Consider the following 20,614-nt stretch of genomic DNA (forward strand, 5'->3'; position numbering starts at 1 on the left):
TGCTGTTCGTCTCTTTTGCACCACTAGAAGAGCGGACCTAGGCAGGTGCCATATCTAGTGGTTCGTGTCCTCGCACACTAGTGGAGCGAACGCAGGTAGGAGCTTTGTGCGGCTTACGCTGCTGTTCGTCTCTTTTGCACCACTAGAAGAGCGGACCTAGGTAGGTGCCATTTCGCACACATTGCCTTTGTCTCTGTGATTATTAACAGAGATCATTCCACACACCCTCCAAGTAAGGGAGGAATTGCTTTACTTTCTTATTATATCCTTCTGTGAGTTAATAGAGGTATTGCACTCTGCCATAGTCTGCAGCAAAGTCTTTGCACGGTGGACCCTGACTGTCTGATACTCCTTTCGGTTATTATCAGACAGCCCCCCGTAACATTAGGACTGAGCCAAGGGTCTGGCAGTTATGGCAGAATATCAGCAGTTACACCGTTACATACAAGTACTTGAGTCACGGCTCAAGAGTATAGAGGATAAACCTCAGACCATGGTGACATCTGCACATGATCCTCGACTTGCTCTACCAAACGGATATTCTGGCGATGCCAGATCATGTCGTGGTTTCATTAGTCAGTGTCAGATACACCTAGAGGTTAACTCTTCTCGCTTCTCTACGGAGAGGTCCAGAGTAGGCTTTATCATCTCCTTACTTCAGGACAAAGCCTTAGAATGGGCGACTCCCCTATGGGAGCGCTCTGATGTGGTTACTCTGAGACATCAAGACTTTCTTGATGCTCTTAAGGCGGTATTCATGGGTCCGCAGGTTACCCATGATGCGGCCCTGAGACTGTTAGATCTATCTCAGGGTTCGTTATCCACTAGTTCTTATGCCATTGCTTTTAGAACTCTGGTGGCAGAACTAGATTGGCCAGAGAAGGTGTTGATTCCTATCTTCTGGAGAGGGTTGGCTGGCTATGTCAAGGATGCCCTTGCTACTCGTGATGTCCCTGCTTCTCTGGAGGACTTGATCACAGTAGCAACGAGGATCGATGTACGCCATAAGGAACGTAGACTCGAGGTCTCTTCCTCACGCCCTAAGCATCGGGCTATTCCAGTTGTTGAGGGTCCACTACCATCTTCCTCAGCATCTGAAACATCTCCCACTCCTATGGAGTTAGGTCATACGTTCTCCAGACTACGCAAGTCTGGTCCTCCTATATGTTACGTATGTCGTCAGGCTGGGCACTATGCCAACAAGTGTCCTAGTCGTCAGGGAAACTCCCTGGCCTAGTAACCATTAGAGGGGGGTTACTAGAGACGTCTTCTGCACCCTCTAAGTGTTGTATCCCAGGTCAGCTCTCGTTATCTGAGAATACATGGCCTATTATGGCTTTTGTGGATTCCGGAGCTGACGGGATTTTTGTGTCCTCAGGATTTGTAAAGGGACACAATATTCCCTCTATCATGTTAGAGGCGCCTATTCCTGTCCGTGTTGTTAATGGAACTATGTTGTCTGACTCCATTACATTGAGGACAGTTCCCTTGCGCCTTTCCCTGTCTCAGGGTCACATAGAGGAGATTTCTTTTCTTGTTTTGCCTGAGGGTATAGACGACGTCCTTCTGGGTCTTCCATGGCTTCGGACTCATGCTCCTCACATTGACTGGGAGTCTGACAGCATTATTAGTTGGGGTTCGAAATGTCAGTCCCGATGTCTTCCCTTACCACCTAAGGTCGTTGCAGTTGCATCAACTGATCTCTCTCCCATACCTACACCCTATTTGGATTTCGCTGACGTGTTCTCCAAACAGGGTGCTGAGGTTCTTCCACCCCATAGGCCGTATGACTGTGCCATAGACCTTATCCCAGGTTCGGTTCCACCTAAAGGCAGGGTTTACCCCCTGTCGATACCTGAGTCGGAGGCCATGTCGACCTATATAAGAGAGAGCTTAGAGAAGGGGTTCATTCGTAAGTCTGTCTCTCCCGCGGGAGCTGGGTTTTTCTTTGTTCGGAAGAAAGAGGGTGATTTGCGTCCCTGCATAGATTACAGGGGTCTCAACGCAATCACAATAAAGAACAAATACCCATTACCTTTAATTTCGGAGCTCTTTGACAGACTGAGAGGAGCTCAAGTTTTTACGAAGTTGGATCTGCGGGGTGCGTATAACTTGGTACGAATTCGAAAGGGTGACGAATGGAAGACCGCTTTTAACACCCGAGACGGTCACTATGAATACCTCGTCATGCCTTTTGGGTTATGTAATGCACCCGCAGTATTTCAGGACTTCGTAAATGAAATGATGTGTTCAGTGATTTACTGTTATCCTCAGTAGTGGTGTATCTGGACGACATCCTGATTTTTTCTCCTGATCTGGAGACTCATCGTCAGGATGTCGTTCGTGTCCTTTCCCGTTTAAGGGAGCACTCATTGTTTGCTAAACTCGGGAAATGTGTATTCGAGCAGTCCTCATTGCCTTTTTTGGGTTACATTATCTCACAAGAGGGTCTGGCTATGGATCCTGCGAAGCTCTCTGCTGTCCTGGAATGGTCCGAACCTCATTCCTTGAAGGCGGTGCAACGCTTCTTAGGATTTATAAATTATTACAGGCAGTTCATACCCCATTTTTCTACTTTGGTGGCCCCTTTGGTGGCCTTGACTAAGAAAGGTGCTAATCCCAAAGCCTGGTCTAGAGAAAAACACTGTGGAAAGAAAGCGCAATAGGGTCTTACCCCAGACAATTGGGGAAAATCAAGGAGGGTGGTCTTACTCACCTATAGGGGTTGTGAAAGTCACAACGCCTATACCAGCATATAAAAGTATCCAAGCCACGGCAGCGGACCCAAGGTTAGCAGATAACAGAAAGTAGTAGATAGGGATGTTAAACCGCGCCACTGACTCAGCCGATCCAGGAGATTAATGGATAGGTGTTGCTTTAATTCATTACACAGATCAGGTCAACGCGTTTCGGGAGTCGCAGCTCCCTTCATCAGGACAGTCTGGCAAGCAAAACACATCTGCTGTACAGGGAAAAATTCCAGCAATATATACCTTACTAATGACGTCATGGTCCGCCCACTTCTGAAAAAAATCGGCGGGAATCAATGCATAGAAAAAAATGTATATGTGTCATCTCTATAACATTCAGCCTTTCCTATAGTACGTCATTTTTTCTTTGTCATAACTGTCCTGACGACTCAGAAGTTTAAAATAAAATGAATTACAAAGAAAAATAAAAACATATGTTTTTTTGACACCATATGTAAAAGAGAGAGACTTATATAAATTTGACACAAACATATGTTTTTATTTTTCTTTGTAATTCATTTTATTTTAAACTTCTGAGTCGTCAGGACAGTTATGACAAAGAAAAAATGACGTACTATAGGAAAGGCTGAATGTTATAGAGATGACACATATACATTTTTTTCTATGCATTGATTCCCGCCGATTTTTTTCAGAAGTGGGCGGACCATGACGTCATTAGTAAGGTATATATTGCTGGAATTTTTCCCTGTACAGCAGATGTGTTTTGCTTGCCAGACTGTCCTGATGAAGGGAGCTGCGACTCCCGAAACGCGTTGACCTGATCTGTGTAATGAATTAAAGCAACACCTATCCATTAATCTCCTGGATCGGCTGAGTCAGTGGCGCGGTTTAACATCCCTATCTACTACTTTCTGTTATCTGCAAAGCCTGGTCTACTGAGACATCTCAGGCTTTTGAGGCAGTAAAAAGACACTTTTCAACTGCTCCCGTTCTTCAAAGACCCGATGAGAGTAAGCCCTTCCTCTTAGAGGTTGATGCCTCTTCAGTGGGTGCTGGTGCGGTCTTGTATCAAAAGAACGGTGCAGGTAGAAAAAGGCCGTGTTTCTTCTTTGCTAAAACCTTTTCACCGGCAGAGAGAAACTATACCATTGGGGATAGGGAACTGCTCGCCTTGAGATTAGCCTTGGAGGAGTGGCGTCACTTGCTGGAAGGAGCGAAACATCCTTTCCAGGTCTATACAGACCATAAGAATCTGACGTACTTACAAACCGCTCAGCGTCTGAATCCTCGCCAAGCCCGCTGGTCCTTGTTTTTCTCCCGCTTTCACTTCTCCATGAACTATTTGTCTGGGAGTAAGAATAACAAGGCAGACGCCCTGTCTCGCTCTATGCTTTCTACCCAGGAAGAGATTGACGAACCTCGTCTTATCCTTCCCTCCAGGGTTTTTCATACGCTCTCCCCTGTGACGTTAGACCAAATCCCACCGGGCAAGACATTTGTTCCGCCTGATCGACAGAATGATATACTGTCATGGGCCCACACCTCAAAGGTGGGTGGGCATTTTGGTATTAGGCGGACACGAGAGTTACTGGAGAGGTGGTATTGGTGGCCACACTTAGCCAGCCACGTCAAGAGATATGTCGGTTCCTGCTACTCGTGTGCTCGCAACCGTCCATTACGGCAGAGACCGGCTGGGCTCTTGCATCCTTTACCAGTGCCAGATAGACCATGGGAGGTGGTAGGCATGGACTTTGTGGGTGATCTTCCATGTTCACAGGGACATAGATTTGTGTGGGTCATTACGGACCATTTCTCCCGGATGGTTCATCTCGTACCGTTATCGAGAATCCCATCTTCCAGGGTACTAGCCAAACTATTCCTCAAGCATGTCTTTAGGCTTCACGGGATGCCAGATCGTATCATTTGTGATAGAGGCCCGCAATTTACTTCCCGTTTCTGGCGAGATCTTTGTAGCCTTCTGCAAATTGAGTTGAATCTCTCTTCGGCATACCATCCGGAGACTAATGGTTTGGTTGAACGTACCAATCAATCTATGATTATATACCTTCGACACTTTGTTGCTGAGAACCACGATAACTGGTCCTCCCTCCTACCCTGGGCAGAATTTGCCCTTAACAATTCGCTGGCTGAGGCCACTGGGCAGACACCGTTCGTACTCAATAATGGGCAACACCCTAGGGTACCGGTACCGTTTCCCGCTGCTGCACCCCCTCCTCTTGTGGCCGACTGGGCAACTAATGCCAGAGAGGTTTGGGATCGGACTCAAGAGTCGATCCAAGCAGCTAAGGACTGTATGAAGACGGTGTCCGATCGGTTTCGTCGCCCGGCTCCTGTCTTTTCTCCAGGGGACTTTGTGTGGCTCTCTGCAAAACACGTGAGACTTAGAGTGAGCTCTGTCAAATTTGCTCCTCGCTTCCTGGGTCCTTATGAGGTTCTTCGACAGGTAAATCCTGTAGTCTATCAATTGAAGTTACCTGTCCATCTTAGGGTTCATGACAAATTCCATGTCTCACTGCTAAAGCCGGCTATTTTACCTCACGCTCGTGAAGTGCACTCTCCTGCCTCTGATTCCTCTCGCTCTAGCTATGAGGTACGAGCCATAGTTGGTTCTAAGATGGTTAGAGGGCGCAGGTTCTTCTTGATAGATTGGGAGGGCTATGGCCCGGAACATCGCTCTTGGGAGCCTGAGGAGGCTGTCCATGCTCCCGACTTAGTTGCCGATTATCTGCGTCGCCGGGAGGGGGACCCTTGAGGGGGAGGTACTGTTACGGTTGCTGCGAGCACTGGAGACTATGTCCAGATTTCTTGCTACTGCACATGTGCGAGCGCTGGAGACTAAGTCCAGATTTCTTGCTACTGCACATGTGCGAGCGCTGGAGACTAAGTCCAGATTTCTTGCTACTGCACATGTGCGAGCGCTGGAGACTAAGTCCAGATTTCTTGCTACTGCACATGTGCGAGCGCTGGAGACTAAGTCCAGATTTCTTGCTACTGCACATGTGCGAGCGCCGGAGACTAAGTCCAATCTTGGAGCCATTGCACATGTGCGGGTGACATCATCGCTGACACGAGGTCACATGTCTCTGACACCTTCTATGCCGATTGGTCGCTGGTCATGTGCTTGTGACGTCTTGCTCGGTGATAGGCCAGCATGACGTCACTCCTGTCGTTCTGGAAGCGGATTGGCTCTGGTGTCCTCCATCTTGGATGAGGCACAGAGTCTATATAAGACCCTGACACACGCCGCATGGTGCTCAGTCCTCTTGGTTCATGCATATGAGTAGACGCTCTGTGCGCGTTCCTCTAGGCATTCCTCTGTCTATGCTAGGTGAGCGCTACCGGCAGGGTAGCGTTCTTATACCTTACAGCTTCGGCTGCTGTCCGTATCCTTACCTCTTAGGGGAGCGGACATAGGCAGGTGCCTGAGGCACATGGTCTGGCTGGGCCTTGTGATTGTACTCGTAGGTGGACGTTGCCGCTAGGGTAACGTTCCTTATACTGCGTCTGGCAGTTGTTCGTATCCTCGCACACTAGGGGAGCGAACAGAGGTAGGAGCTTTGTGCGGCTTACGCTGCTGTTCGTCTCTTTTGCACCACTAGAAGAGCGGACCTAGGCAGGTGCCATATCTAGTGGTTCGTGTCCTCGCACACTAGTGGAGCGAACGCAGGTAGGAGCTTTGTGCGGCTTACGCTGCTGTTCGTCTCTTTTGCACCACTAGAAGAGCGGACCTAGGTAGGTGCCATTTCGCACACATTGCCTTTGTCTCTGTGATTATTAACAGAGATCATTCCACACACCCTCCAAGTAAGGGAGGAATTGCTTTACTTTCTTATTATATCCTTCTGTGAGTTAACAGAGGTATTGCACTCTGCCATAGTCTGCAGCAAAGTCTTTGCACGGTGGACCCTGACTGTCTGATACTCCTTTCGGTTATTATCAGACAGCCCCCCGTAACAAACCCACAGATGGCATCACGAACTTTTCTCCTGTAAATACCCCCTTTTACGGATCAAAGTGTCCGCCAAGCCGGGTCTGGACGACCCCCTCGATCCACGAGCCCCGACTAACACCGGGGCAGTACATTTGCACCAAGTGGTAATAGAGCTGTTTAAATCACCTGGTATTAGAGCACTCTTCACTGCACGGGGATCTGAACTCAAAATAGCGGTGTAACTCTTGATATGTCCTTTATAAATCCCAGGTCACAAAATGGTGCACTGGACAACCACAGCCATGCCAATACTTGGCATGGCTGTGATGGCTCTGGAAATGCCCACAGTCTCAAAGCTTGTTGATTGCCTGTGCTGTAGCCTTTCAACAAGCTTTATTCTGCTGGTGAACCCGAACAGTAACACTGATGTCTGGTTGGAAGTCCATGTTTAGGGTTCTGCCTCGGGACACTACGTGTCCGTTACAAAGCCGAATTTAAGGCTATGTGCGCACTAGAAATGTGAACTTTCTCAAGAAAATTTCTTGAGAAACTTCTGCCAGTGAAAGATTTCCGGACCTGCGGAAAAAATCCGCACTAAATCCGCATGCGGTTTTGCCGCGGATTTGCCGCGGATTTGCCGCGGATTTACCGCGGATTTACCGCAGATTTACCGCAGGTGTCACGAACCACCGGGGGGGTCACTCAGAAATTCCCCCGCGCTGGCTACCAGTACGTCACAATCGGGGGGTAACAAGTGGGGGTCACCCCTCCTTTATACCTCCCGACCGACAGACAGAGCACGTGATGCGCTCTCTAGCGCCCCTCTTATAGTCAGGCCAATTATGGAATTGCCCGACAATAAGCAAGGAGGCCGCTATACTACTTATGCCGATTATTGAAGGGTCCCCGGTGAGAGTAGGGTATATATTCCCCCGACCTCCACGGGCGGAATATATAAAATCTCCCCGAATCTCACTGGCCTCCCCACAATAATCCTTGGCACAAACTCGCTGCCACCAACCGCTTCACGGTAACTATTAGCCGAACACACAGACGTGGGATTCAAGATCGAGATAACAGAACAGCCCAAGATTAATTATATAATTTAATCAGCCTAAAGCACACTAGAAACTACAATATATACAATAGGGAATCTACAGAATATACAGTTATGTCAGAGTACAGTTACAGATAAAGCATGGTTTACAAACAGGCATACACAGTTCCAGCAGTTACCTTGTGCGTCTGGCCACAGGGGGGCGCCGTGGACCAGGTTTCCAGGATCTCCCTCACAGGTCTTTCCCAACCAGGCCCCCGAGCAAAAGAACACTGGAAAATGGCCGAAGTAGGGTTATCAACCTGGGCAAATCCAGGTCCCCTCCTACCTTAGTGACCTCACAGGGAAGCACTGCCACTCCCCCCGCTTTGAGTCAGAATTATCCAGAAAGGGGATATTGGCCATAACTTTGCCTGGGAGCGTCGTAGGCAGACGCCAACGCTCTCATTGTGACAGTTATGAATTTAGCTACAGAACGAGAGGACTCATGACTTGTCTACTAGTTCCCCATTGGCTGATATCACGCCTGGGGTACTTCCCAAGCTCCCACTTCCATAAAAAAGGTGTGCCAGCATCGTCCGCATGCGCAAACACCATTTTTATGGTTGCTATATTTATCGGAAATATGGCTTGCGAGATATGAACCATATTTTACTGGAGTCGTTCCGTCTGGATACTTCCATAGCCTTGCTAATTAGATAGCAGCCCCTACCACAGGGTCACGGCAGGGAGTCATCCTGTGTCCATTGTTCCCACATCATCTAATCTCCATATCACAGGAGATGGCCATGGGATGTGTTGCTAGGATGTGACACCTTCCAAGATGTTGGACATTGAGAACAAGAAGGGAGGGGGCACTGCCATGGAGTGATGAGAGCGATTATGACTGGAAATCATAATTCCTCTTCATATCCCAGGATTTGCCTCACACCTCCCCCCTTTTGAGGGCGCTAGGGGGCAGCACACTCCGGTGTTCCCCCGTGCGCCCGTCCGCGACCTCTCCTTGTCGGGACAGCCCGTCTGCGTTACCGTGGTCACGGCCCCTTTTGTGTCGAATGGTGAAGTTGTATTGCTGGAGCGCCAGGCTCCATCGCAACAACCTGCCATTCGTCCCGGAGACAGTGTGTAACCAGCTGAGGGGATTGTGGTCCGTCTCCACGATGAAGTGGCGCCCGTATAGATAGGGTTGCAGATGCTGCAGAGCCCACACTATGGCTAGGCATTCCTTCTCCATTGTGGAGTAGGCCACTTCCCTTGGTAACAGCTTCCTGCTCAGGTACAAGACTGGGTGCTCTTGGCTCGCAGAGTCCACCTGGCTGAGCACCGCACCGAGGCCGAAGTCACTGGCGTCGGTCTGTACTACAAACGGCCGCGTGAAGTCGGCTGCCTGTAGCACGGGCGGGCTGGACAGGGCGTCCTTTAGGGCCCGGAAGGCTGTCTCGCAGTCCATTGTCCAATCGACTGCAGAGGGCAGCTTCTTCTTGGTGAGGTCCGTCAAGGGCTTTGCCAGGCTACTATAGCCTGGAACAAACCTCCTATAGTACCCAGCGGTCCCCAAGAAGGACATCACCTGCTTCTTGGTCCTGGGGGTGGGCCAGGATGCGATGGCTTCCACTTTCTCAGGCTCGGGCTTCAGTGTTCTCCCGCCTACCCGGTGACCGAGGTACTGGACCTCGCTCATGGCCAGCTGACACTTTCCCGGCTTGATGGTCAAACCTGCCTGGTGGATCCGCCTGAGCACCTGTGCTAGATGCTCTAGGTGATCTTCCCAGGTGGGACTGAAGACGGCAATGTCATCCAGGTACGCGGCCGCGTACCCTTCAAGTCCCTTGAGCAGGGTGTTGACCATCCGCTGGAAAGTGGCAGGGGCATTCCTCATCCCGAATGGCATCACCGTGGACTCGTACAGTCCAAATGGGGTAATAAAGGCAGAGCGTTCCCTGGCCTTGCGAGTCAGGGGGATCTGCCAATATCCCCGGCTCAGATCCATGATGGTCAGGTACTGAGCCCCGGCCAACTGATCGAGCAGGTCATCGATGCGTGGCATTGGGTACGCATCGGCGACCGTGACAGCATTGAGCCCCCTGTAGTCCACGCAGAACCGAGTGGTTCGGTCCTTCTTAGGGACGAGGACTACAGGCGAGGCCCAAGCGCTGTTGGATGCCTGGATCACCCCCAGCTTCAGCATCTCGTCAATCTCCTGGCGCATGTGTTGCTGCACCTCCAGGGAGACCCGATATGCTGAACGCCGGATCGGGGGATGATCCCCAGTGTCCACGTGATGGACAGCCAAGTCAGTCCTTCCGGGCTGGTTGGTAAACAACCCCCGGAAGGGGTGTAGGGTGGCCCACAGCTGGGACCGTTGGTCCTCCAAGAGCTGGTGGCCAACCTCCACATCCTCAATGGATCCGCCTGCCCTAACCTGGGCTAGCATATCCAAGAGGGTTTCCGCTTCTCCCTCCTCGGGCAGGTTGCACACGGGGAGCGCACACGCCTCCCGCTCATGATGTGCCTTCATCATGTTCACATGGAAGGGCTTCCGCCTTCCACGAGCAGGGTCCAGGGTGACCAGGTACGTTACAGGGTTGAGCTGCTGGTACACGAGGTATGGGCCTTCCCAGGCTGCCTGAAGCTTGTCCTGTGGTACGGGGACCAGTACCCACACCTTTTGACCCACTTGGTAGGTCCTCTCACAAGCGTTCTGGTCGTACCAATGCTTCTGATCGGCCTGGGCTTGAGCCATATTGTCGTGTACCAGTTGCGTCAAGGCCTGCATTTTGTCCCAGAAGCGCATGACATACTCGATAACCGACACTCCAGGGGTGGCCAAATCCCCTTCCCAAGCCTCTTTCACCAGAGCCAGGGGGCCCCGCACACGTCGCCCGTACAGGAGCTCAAACGGTGAGAATCCCGTTGAGGCCTGTGGAACCTCCCGGTAAGCAAATAACAGGTGTGGGAGATACCGCTCCCAGTCACGCCCGTGGGAGTCGACCAACATCTTAAGCATCTGCTTTAAGGTGCCATTGAACCGTTCGCACAGGCCATTAGTCTGTGGATGGTACGGGCTGGCCACCAGATGTCGCACCTGGACTTGCTTACAGAGGGCCTCCATCAGCTGGGACATGAATTGGGTCCCCCGGTCAGTGAGCATTTCCTGGGGAAAACCAACCCGGGAGAAAATCTCCAGCAATGCGGTGGCCACCTTGTCAGCCCGAATGGACGACAAGGCCACTGCTTCTGGGTACCGGGTGGCATAGTCCACTACCGTCAGTATGAAGAGTTTCCCGGAGCTACTGGGGATGGCCAGCGGGCCGACCAGATCCACAGCCACCCTCCTGAAAGGCTCATCGATGATGGGCAGAGATACCAGTGGGGCTTTGGGGAGTGGCCCCGCCTTCCCCACTCTCTGACAGGTTTCACACGAACGGCAGTAGGCAGCCACATCGGCCCCCATTTTTGGCCAGTAGAAATGCTGGTTTAACCTGGCCTTGGTCTTAGCGATCCCTAGGTGTCCGGCCATCGGAATCTCATGGGCGATCCGCAACAACTCCGTCCGGAACGGATAGGGTACCACCAACTGTCGGTCCCTGGGCCACGCCTCCGGTGAACCCTGCTGGACCGTGACCCGGTACAGCCGTCCTTGGTCCCAGACCACTCGCTCCGGGTCCGAGTCCGAGGGAGGCTGTGCCGCCTGCTCCTTAAGAGCTTTCAGGCTGTCGTCAGCTTCTAACGCTGCCTGAAACCCCTGACTAGATGTGGCCAGAATCGACGAGACTGTCACATCTTCAGTCAGTACCCCGGGACCTGTGTCCTGGCCTCCACCTGACTTGGCTGCCACTTGGTCAGAAGGGGAAGAGCTATCGGACCTCCGGGAGGCCCCTTGGCTTCCAGCACTCCCACTGCGGGTGCCAGCGGCCACAGCCGCTGCGACCGTGGGTCGTGCCTGCTCCTCCTCCGTTCCTGACCAAGTCGCCGGTTCAGGCAGACCTACCTGGCTTCCTGACACCCCGGTTGTGGGGGAACCATGTACCGAGATCTTACCTGGGAGCACTTCCGCTCCTGGACCGGCCCCAATCTCACCTGCCTGTTCCCCCCCTGCAGCAACAGAACCCCGCTGTGAAATCTCTGGGGACCCCACATTTGCTGTGGTAGCCCCCACCCCACACACTGGTCCTCCCCCTGCAGCACCCTGCTCTCTGCTTATCCCTGCAGAGGGCAACAGATCCCAGCTCGCTGGCTGATCACTTGTAGAGGCATGGTCACACCTTCCTCCAAGCCCCTCCCCTGTCACAGCTGCAGCTGAGTGTGTGTCTATGGTGTCTATGCAAGCAGAAATATCAGAGTTCACTCCCCCCTCTCTCACATCATTCATAGATAACACATTAACATTGTCCGGAGGCACGTCAGTACTGGCTGAAGGTTCAGCCCTTGGGGGGGGCCCAAACTGGGAGGTTATCTGCCCCAAATCTGTCCCAAGTAGCACGTTTGCGGGGATCCGATCAGTTACCCCCACCTCTCTCACCCCTCGCCCTGCGCCCCAGTCCACATAAATGCCAGCAACAGGCAGCGCCGGGTCAATGCCTCCAATCCCGGAGACAGTGAGGGTTTTTCCAGGTATCAAGTCTTGGGGGGACACCATCTCAGGCCGCACCAGAGTCACCTCCGAGGCGCTGTCTCGCAGTCCTATGGTCACAGACCGGCCGACGGTGACAGGTTGGAAGCTGTCCAGGGACCTACCACCACCCCCACCCACACAATACACCTTGGGCGGCCCTTGGGACGGGGACGGAGCCGGGGCCTTGGGACGCTGAGGGCACATGGCCTTGAAGTGTCCAGGTAGGTTGCACTGATGGCACCGTCTTGGTTCTGCCACGGGCCTGGAGAGGGGAGTTGAGGGGGTCACCCCCTGCAGTCTAGGGGCAGGTGGGGCAGTCGCAGAATTCATCTTACCCCCTCTCCAGGTGCTGCTGGTGGCTGCTCTCCTGGCCTCAGGAGCCCGATTGTTGGTGTAGTCATCGGCCAGGGCAGCTGTAGCCGTGGACCCCTTTGGCTTCTGGTCTCGGATGAACTGGCGGAGATCCTCAGGGCAGTTCCACAAGAGTTGCTCTGTGATGACCAAGTCTAGGATCTCTGGTCCGGTGGTAAGCTGCAGGCCTTGGGTCCAGTGGTCGGCAGCTCGGGCAAGTGCCCGCCGGTGGTCAGCCCAGGAGTCCTTTGGTCCCTTCTGCAGGGTCCGGAACTTCTTGCGGTAGGACTCCGGAGTGAGGTTGTACTGTTGGATCAGGGCCCGCTTGATGGTGTCGTAGCCCTGATCTGCCTCAGTAGGCAAGTCCCCAAGGATTTCCAGGGCCTTACCCCTTAAACGGGGGGTCAGGTATTTGGCCCACTGGTCCTTGTCCAGATGGTGCTGCAGGCAAGTCCGTTCAAAAGCAGTCAGGAAAGAGTCCAAGTCTCCATCCTTCTCCAGCACTGGGAAGTCCTCAACACGGACCTTTGGAAGTTTGGTGTCTTGAAGGTCACGTGTGGCTGATGAGGGCTGGAGCTTGGCTAGATGCAGCTGGTGGTCACGGTCTGCCTGTCGCTCTCGCTCTCGCTCTTCACGTGCTGCCTGCCGCTCTGCCCTGCGCTCTGCCAGGAGTTCCTTGTAGCCCTCCCGGTCTCCAGCCTGGAGTAGGGCCATAGCCATTTGAAGAAGGCTATCCGAGCCTCCCAGGCTCGGTGGAATGGCACGTGGTGATCTGCGGCCTGTTGCGGAGCCTGGTGATTCACTGTCCATTTCAGAGCGGAGGACTGGCATCTGGCTCGTTGAGGACCCTTGGGTGAGCTGCTCCTCATCTTGTCCATAATTGCCAGGTTGTGCGCTGTCCTCTGCAGAACGGTTCTCTGGCGTCGGGCTCCTGGAGGGCTCGTGGACAACCTCCTCATCGTCTCTGGCCTGAGCCATTCCTTTGGCTTTGCTCCTGGTGCTCTCAGCCATTCTTGCAGACTTTGGTCACTGACACAGAACTGCCACCTGATGCCTCCACACACCTTACAGTATCTGCACTCTGACACTCTAGTGTTGAGCTGGTCTGAAGACCCCAGCAGCCACAGCTGCTGCAGGCAGTCTTTAGTGTCTGGGAGTATGGGTCTCACACTCACACACACTATTATTTCGATCCCACCGCTTGCCACCAATATGTCACGAACCACCGGGGGGGTCACTCAGAAATTCCCCCGCGCTGGCTACCAGTACGTCACAATCGGGGGGTAACAAGTGGGGGTCACCCCTCCTTTATACCTCCCGACCGACAGACAGAGCACGTGATGCGCTCTCTAGCGCCCCTCTTATAGTCAGGCCAATTATGGAATTGCCCGACAATAAGCAAGGAGGCCGCTATACTACTTATGCCGATTATTGAAGGGTCCCCGGTGAGAGTAGGGTATATATTCCCCCGACCTCCGCGGGCGGAATATATAAAATCTCCCCGAATCTCACTGGCCTCCCCACAATAATCCTTGGCACAAACTCGCTGCCACCAACCGCTTCACGGTAACTATTAGCCGAACACACAGACGTGGGATTCAAGATCGAGATAACAGAACAGCCCAAGATTAATTATATAATTTAATCAGCCTAAAGCACACTAGAAACTACAATATATACAATAGGGAATCTACAGAATATACAGTTATGTCAGAGTACAGTTACAGATAAAGCATGGTTTACAAACAGGCATACACAGTTCCAGCAGTTACCTTGTGCGTCTGGCCACAGGGGGGCGCCGTGGACCAGGTTTCCAGGATCTCCCTCACAGGTCTTTCCCAACCAGGCCCCCGAGCAAAAGAACACTGGAAAATGGCCGAAGTAGGGTTATCAACCTGGGCAAATCCAGGTCCCCTCCTACCTTAGTGACCTCACAGGGAAGCACTGCCACTCCCCCCGCTTTGAGTCAGAATTATCCAGAAAGGGGATATTGGCCATAACTTTGCCTGGGAGCGCCGTAGGCAGACGCCAACGCTCTCATTGTGACAGTTATGAATTTAGCTACAGAACGAGAGGACTCATGACTTGTCTACTAGTTCCCCATTGGCTGATATCACGCCTGGGGTACTTCCCAAGCTCCCACTTCCATAAAAAAGGTGTGCCAGCATCGTCCATATGCGCAAACACCATTTTTATGGTTGCCATATTTATCGGAAATATGGCTTGCGAGATATGAACCATATTTTACTGGAGTCGTTCCGTCTGGATACTTCCATAGCCTTGCTAATTAGATAGCAGCCCCTACCACAGGGTCACGGCAGGGAGTCATCCTGTGTCCATTGTTCCCACATCATCTAATCTCCATATCACAGGAGATGGCCATGGGATGTGTTGCTAGGATGTGACACCTTCCAAGATGTTGGACATTGAGAACAAGAAGGGAGGGGGCACTGCCATGGAGTGATGAGAGCGATTATGACTGGAAATCATAATTCCTCTTCATATCCCAGGATTTGCCTCACAGCAGGTTTGTCCCTGCAATAAATAATAAAGATAATCGATAGACAGATAATGGATAGAGGGATAGATGAATAGATGAATAGATAGATAGATAGAGGGATAGATAGATAGATGAATAGATGAATAGATAGATAGATAGAGGGATAGATGGATAGATAGATAGAGGGATAGATAGATAGATAGATAGATAGATAGATAGATAGATAGATGAGAAAAACCTATATAATGTTCCACCTCCCTGCATTTTCTAAGCTGGCACCCTTTAGTGACTTTCATGTGGCACTAAAGGGTGCTTAGCCTTGTATTTAGCCATAAAATAAATAAATAATTAAAAAAAAACGACGTGAGGTCCCCCCATTTTTTGTAGCCAGCTAGGGTGAAGCAGACGGCTGCAGCCTGCAGACCACCGCTGGCAGCTTCACCTTGGCTGATAATCCAAAACAGTGGGCACCCCACGCTGTTATTTTAAATTATATAAATAATTTAAAACAAAAAACGTGCGGTCCCCCCCATATTGGATCACCAGCCAAGGTAAAGCGGACAGCTGGGGTCTGATATTCTCAGACTAGGGAGGTCCACTGTTATTGGACACTCCTCAGCCTAAAAATAGCAGGCCGCAGCTGCCCCAGAAGTGGCGCATCCATTAGACGTGCCAATCCTGGCGCTTTGCCCCAGCTCATCCCGCGCCCTGGTGCGTTGGCAAACGGGGTAATATATGGGGTTGATGCCAGATGTGTAATGTCACCTGGCATCAAGCCCTGGGGTTGGTGAGGTCAGGCGTCTATCAGATACCCGACATCACCAACCCAGTCAGTAATAATTAAAAAATAGACAACAAAAAAAGTTTTATTTGAAAAAACACTCCCCAAAACATTCCCTCTTTAACCAATTTATTGAAAAGAGCACAATCAATTCCACGTCCGGCGTAATCCAATAAGGGGGGGGGGCACGGCGATCCATACCATAGTCGCTGCCCCAGTCAATGAAGAACAGAATGTTCCCCATTGGCTGGGAGAGCAATGCAGTGACCTGAGCTAACATCAATAGGTCAGCTCAGGTCACTGCAGGGGATGACGAGCGCTGCCATCAGGAGCATAGATGAGATCATTACCTTCTGTGATCATCTCCTGTACTGCTGACGTCAGCGCTGTCACTGACTTCTATGCCCGCCGCGTTGTGAGAAGTATCGCGAGAGCCCGTGACGTCACCGCTAGTGACAGTCTCGGGCCGCTCGCGAGACGGGCATAGACAGCAGAGACAGCGCTGACGTCAGGAGGCAGGAGATCGTCACAGCAGGTAATGATCTCACCTCCTGACAGCAGCGATCGTCATCCCCGCGGCTCCCAGCACTGCAGGATGTCAGTGTCTTCCTGCGCTGCCACGTGACAGGCTGCTGACACTGCGGGCAGACACTGACACTACAGTGCAGGCAGCCGCGAGGCCGGAGCAGGACACAGACTGCACGGGCACCTGGAGGTCGCACGGAAGTGCTTCTGTGCGGCGTCCAGGGAGTGTGACGTCTGTTTACTCTGCTCCGCCTCCTCTTCCTGGCATAATGACATCGCTTCCTGCAAAACCGCAGGCAGTGATGAGCATTCCAGCAGGTAATTCGCGGCTATTCCGGTGGTATACCGCACATCATTGCTACCTGCGGAATACCCCCGGAATACCGCAGGTACCTGCGGAAATTAATGGACATGCACATTTTCTCAAGAAAGTTTCTCGAGAAAATTTTCTCAAGAAATTTTCTTGAGAAAAATCCGCACAGTGCGCACAACTATTTTTTTTTCTCATTGAATTTCATGGGAAATGTCTGCACAAAGATTGCAGACATTTCTCAAGAAATTTCCGGGGCAAATCCGCGGGTAAATCCGCAGGTAAAAAGCTCTAGTGCGCACATAGCCTTACAGTTTGGATTCGCTCTTTTTATTCCTGATCTTTTTTGCTTTACTGAACTTCTATTTTTTTAATTGACTGTTCAAATTTTCTTTTTGCATTCATGAATCATGATAGTGGTCTTTTAGTAACTATTATGGGAAGTATTTTTCTATTCTCTATTAATTATAAGCACTTTGCAAAATGATCATTTCGAGTTCATTTTGAATATTTGAATGTGCTTTAGTAGCTTCTTTTAAGAGTATAATGAAAGTGAGCTTAATGTATATTTTTGTGAAGATTGCATTACTAGAAGGTCATTTTGTCCATGCAGCAGCACTGATTTTTTTTTTTACTTTACAGAATGTGTTCTAATTTGCAATGTAGAATAGTCATCTAAGGACTGGGTTCAAATTGATAGAATTTTCTCAGATCAAAAGAGATCTGCACTTCCACTCATTATTCAGTTGTATACCTTTGAACTCTTTGCAGGTCAACTTTATACTTTTACAAGAGTGATCCCCATATCAAAGTCCCCATATATATAATGCAGTCACATCAGATTGTACCTATTCACACTTGCTTTCTTCTCTTAGAAGATGCTGGTCAGTTTTTTACACTGTCGGTGTTGTTGTCTACCTCCATTTTTGACTAAGAACTCCTCTCATCAGCCCAAGGCTGTATTTATATAATGCTGCTTCCTAGTTGCCTTTTAAAGAGAACCTGTTAGTAGGACTTAGCACTATAAAGTAAAATAAATGGCCATAATGTGGCTTTGATGCTGATTTAAATGGATACCTACAGTGAAGGAATCCGATTTGTGGTTCTTGAATAATCTTCCTCTAAAGTTTCCATCTGATGATGTTTTCTGTGCATCTGCATACATCAGAGCGGAACTTGGGGATAAGGGCTTCTTCTTCCTCTCCACCCCTCCACCTGCCTACTCTGTTGCAGCCTCCTTCTTTTAATTTTTCGCCGTCGTCACCATCATTGCAGTAGGTGGGGCATGTGCAGTGTGATTCTGCGGCTGGTCTGAAGGTCTTAAATAAAATAACACTGGAGATAGCGCATGCGCATACTGAAATTTTAGCTCAATTGCCTCTTCATTAAGGCAAAATACCGATCTGCACATGCACCACATCTGGCACCATTTTATTGAAGACAGTCTGTAGAATCACACAGTGTGTGTGCTTCAATAAAATGGTGCCAGGACAGCGCATGCGGAGATAAGAATAAAGAAGTATTTGAGCTGATAATTTGATCTGCGCATGCGCTGTCTACTGGGCCATTTTATTTAAGACTTGCATACCACCTGCAGCATCACATTGCATATGCCCTGCCCACCCCAATCATGGTGACAGCCCAGAATTTCAAAAAGGAGGAAGGTCACTAAATAATCAGTGACCTGGAGAAGAAACAGACGGCAGGCTTGGGGTGGGGGCTGAAGAAGAACTTACCCCCAAGTTTTGCCCAAATACACCAATGCACAGAAGACATCAGATGAAAATTTTTGCGGAAGAGTATTCAAAAAACTCAAATCGCATACTTTTACTGCAGGTATCCATTTAATCTGAATCACAGTAACATTATGGCCAGGGCTTTACTCTAAAATGTTAAATCCTGCTGACAGGTTCTCTTCAAATTTGTCATTTTTTAGCCCAAGAGAGCCATGATTGATAAATATTAGGTTTAGGGTTCTGCAAGAGAAAGGTACGCCTTGTCGTGGCTGGTGGGCTCTCATGAACTGGCCAATTTGTGTGCTAAGAAATCTAATTTAATAAGTTTAGTCTATGTAGCTGTAATGCCATCTAGATTTCATATATTCAGTGTTTGCATATTAGTGTTTACAGAGTTCTGCTGCATTCTTTTGTTTATATCATGCCTTCTTTAGTCATTATCTAAGAAAATAAACATGAGTCTAACAGTAGAAAATGACTATATACAATGTCTGAGAGAGATTGTTTTGAACAAACACATACAAACATATATTCTCTGTAGAAAACAGCATCTTCCACAGCAGCCTGCATCTCTCTTCTTCCCTCCTTACTCCTCACTCCTCCTAATGTCTGTACAAATAACTGAAAATGTAACAAGTTTGCCCAAGCCTTCTCTTGCCTGATTTCCCCTGTTGTCTTCCATTTATATAATTAAATTTGTTAACTGCAGCCTTGATCAAATACTTTACATTAATCAAGAGGAAGACATATAGCATTATGCCCGCCCACACAAACCCCACCCATGAGGAGCAGTATAACAAGAGGTGTGTCCTGTGGAAATAAACTACTTCACATAAAAAATTTTAGCCACTGACCTTTATGTAAAAACATTTGCATAGTGAACTTTAATTTTGTCCTTCATGCAAAATGTAAAATTCTATCAGATATAGTTTTGTGGAAGTTGTTTATTTTCAGGATTGTCCAACAATGAAAACTTGTCATATTATCTACCAACCAAATAAATTTGTTTTATTTGCAGAACAAAAGCTTGAAAAACAAACTATTGTCAGGAAACAAGATTTGTGGACTTCGAGCAGAGGAGGTGAGTGCACTGATCCTCTCTTATGATGGCTGAGAGGAAAATGAGGTTACTGTGAGGGCTTATAAATAACTTGTTTAACTATTTCCTTTCCAGAATGACCAACTTTAAGTGAACAATGAGAGTATTGTCCTGGAAGGGTACTAAAACTCATGTTATCTTTTTTTTTTTTTAATGGGGCTAAGTGTTTTCAAAAGGAATAAAATATTAATAAACAATAATAATAATAATAATAATAATAATAATAATAATAATAAATGGTATTCATACTAGCTGTAAGACCTTGACTTCAGCAGAGGTAGCTTTGATGTCACTGCCGAATTGGCCTGAATTGGACCTCTCTGTGTTAGGATTGGAAATTCTATATTTTTTTTATATATAATGTTATAAAATTCCCCTGCCTTATCAGATATTATTTTTGAAGTGTAAAGTGAAACAATCCCCTTAAAGGGGTTGTCCACTAGTAGGACAACCCTTTCTCATCCTCCAGTTTCACCCCCATAAAAAGAAAAACTCCTATACTCGCCTTTGGTGCACGGTTCCAGCGATGATAGAACTCACGTTCCAGGGGCCCATGTTACATTATTATGACATTCAATTCCTGCAACCAATCACGGCATGTTTCCTTCTCCCCACCTTCATATTGTTAAGTAAGTAACAGGAAGTGAGCTCTTTGACTGCCTTGCACTTTCTGTTAATTACTTAAGTGTCCAAGGCGGGGAGAAGGAAGCCGGCAGTGATTGTTCGGATGCTTCCTATGTCAAAACAATATAACATGGGCCCCGGTAACGCAAATTCTAATATCGCTGGAACTGTGCACTGGAGCTGAGTATAGGCGTTTTTCTTTTTATGGGGGAAAAAATGGAGAATGAGAAAGGGTTTGTCCAAGAAGTGGACAGCCCCTTTAATGTTATTACCTTCCCAACATTACTCTAAGTTGCAAATAAAATTGACATAAAGACTTACCAGATGGATAATGGAAAGTTTAGCGGGGCAAA

The 20,614-nt window shown here is 49.4% G+C and overlaps 1 protein-coding gene across 2 annotated transcripts in view; it reads left to right on the forward strand.

The window, feature by feature from the left end:
• The window catches only part of LUZP2 (leucine zipper protein 2), a 1,194,427-nt gene that overhangs the window by 660,520 nt on the left and 513,293 nt on the right, over positions 1 to 20,614 (forward strand). For both annotated transcript variants that reach the window (XM_075325480.1, XM_075325479.1), the window contains exon 6: positions 19,557 to 19,619. In XM_075325480.1, coding sequence (XP_075181595.1) covers positions 19,557 to 19,619 — 63 coding nt within the window. The remainder of the gene's footprint in view (positions 1 to 19,556; positions 19,620 to 20,614) is intronic.

Source organism: Anomaloglossus baeobatrachus, chromosome 10, assembly GCF_048569485.1.
Source record: "Anomaloglossus baeobatrachus isolate aAnoBae1 chromosome 10, aAnoBae1.hap1, whole genome shotgun sequence".
In the NCBI taxonomy this organism is placed as follows: Eukaryota; Metazoa; Chordata; class Amphibia; order Anura; family Aromobatidae; genus Anomaloglossus; species Anomaloglossus baeobatrachus.